This window comes from Buceros rhinoceros, unplaced genomic scaffold (assembly GCF_000710305.1).
Source record: "Buceros rhinoceros silvestris isolate BGI_N320 unplaced genomic scaffold, ASM71030v1 scaffold32546, whole genome shotgun sequence".
In the NCBI taxonomy this organism is placed as follows: domain Eukaryota; kingdom Metazoa; phylum Chordata; class Aves; order Bucerotiformes; family Bucerotidae; genus Buceros; species Buceros rhinoceros.
In genome coordinates this window covers 1,633-3,022 of record NW_010416655.1, presented here as the reverse complement: position 1 = coordinate 3,022, position 1,390 = coordinate 1,633, and the positions used below count along the sequence as shown (strand labels likewise).

At 47.2% G+C, this 1,390-nt stretch overlaps 1 protein-coding gene across 1 annotated transcript in view; it reads right to left on the bottom strand.

Annotated features, from left to right (window-relative positions):
- The window catches only part of LOC104494953 (gamma-aminobutyric acid receptor subunit alpha-3-like), a gene marked incomplete at its 5' end in the record, with an annotated part of 12,492 nt that extends 11,729 nt beyond the window's left edge, over positions 1 to 763 (bottom strand). Inside the window, one exon of the mRNA XM_010137862.1 lies at positions 620 to 763. Within this exon, the coding sequence (XP_010136164.1) occupies positions 620 to 763 (144 nt within the window). The remainder of the gene's footprint in view (positions 1 to 619) is intronic.
- Positions 764 to 1,390: the final 627 nt, after the last annotated feature.

The window sequence follows — 1,390 nt, the reverse complement described above, 5'->3', positions numbered from 1 at the left end:
AAAAAAAAAAAAAAAAAAAGAAAAGAAAAGATGGGAGACACACATGAGATAACAGAAGCTATTGTTACCTGGATTCAGAGGGGAAGGGAGGAGCAGCAGATGGGAGAGAAAGATGATTAATATTGGTCATTAAACAGAGGAAACATTTGTTTGGGATAATCTTCTATTAGCTATGATAATATTTGTGTAAGCAGATGCAGTGAAAATCACACTGAACATTATGTTGCATTTGCCTCCCCTGCCCACAATGCTCTCTTGAGGGACTGGAAAGGGATTCAAGACAAATGAACTCACAGTACTAAGAACCAGCGGGGCAAGGAGGGGCAAATTTTCCACAAAACACATCAATTTTAGATGCCTGAAATATTCTAGAGAATATGGGCAATAAGGCTCTTTCAGTGGAAACCACCTAAAGTTAAACCTCTACTGCCTCTTGGTGACTGCTCCAGATGTCCCTAGCCATATTCTCCAACAGAACACGGCTTAGGACATACTGTGGTGCTCACTGCCCTCAGGTGCTGCCTCTGTAATTATGCCAAACTGTGGCACTCAAAGCCCATGGGTTCCTCTGTCTGACAGTGTGCTCAGCCCAGGCATCACATCGTGATCCCACAAGTACCTGTGCTGGATCGAACGGTTTCTGTCCCAACAACATGGCCCAGCAGGTCATACTGGTTCAGGCGAGATCCACCCTTTGCTACTTCCACTGATTTATCCTTCCCCAGTGTCCAGGTGTAGATCACCTCTGTCTTCGTGTAAGCATCTGTGGAGAAGAAAGACGAGGTCTGTGCGTCTGCCTGACCTAAAATACATCAAAATTAGCCTGTAGCCGAATTAATCCCTGGTGTGCATTCCTCAGAGCCACAAGGCTGAACACAGCCGAGCACGGCCACAGACCAAGGCAGTTCAGCAAACTGTTAAATCAAATGAGCAAAAGGGAGCTGGGATTTTTGGAAGGAAACTGGAATAAGGGGCAGAGCACTGTTGTTGAGAGACATGCTGTCCCCTTGACATGCTGACTCTGCAAGGTCTGGCTCCAGGCAGAGACCAGATAGGAAGGCATCCAGACCAGCAGGCTGTTAGAGCAGCAGGACAGCCACAGCCCTGCCATGCCAGGGACTGCGAGAGTCATGCTAGCAGCAGCTGGTGAGAAAAGCTAAATGCAAAAGGGGTCGAATTTTAGGTTAAGGAGAAAAAGTCAAAAATCTATACCTTAATTCAGAAACAACCCTTTCCAATCCTCTCAGCTTTGGAGGTGGTGTGCCCTCCCATCAAGATGCTTTTTTCCCTATATGACCCTGTGCTTGCCAGACTCCCAGCCAATACACCAGACAGCGAGGGGGGGCATTGCTGAGAAAGCTTGCCTCTACATCACAAGAGAGACAGCAGG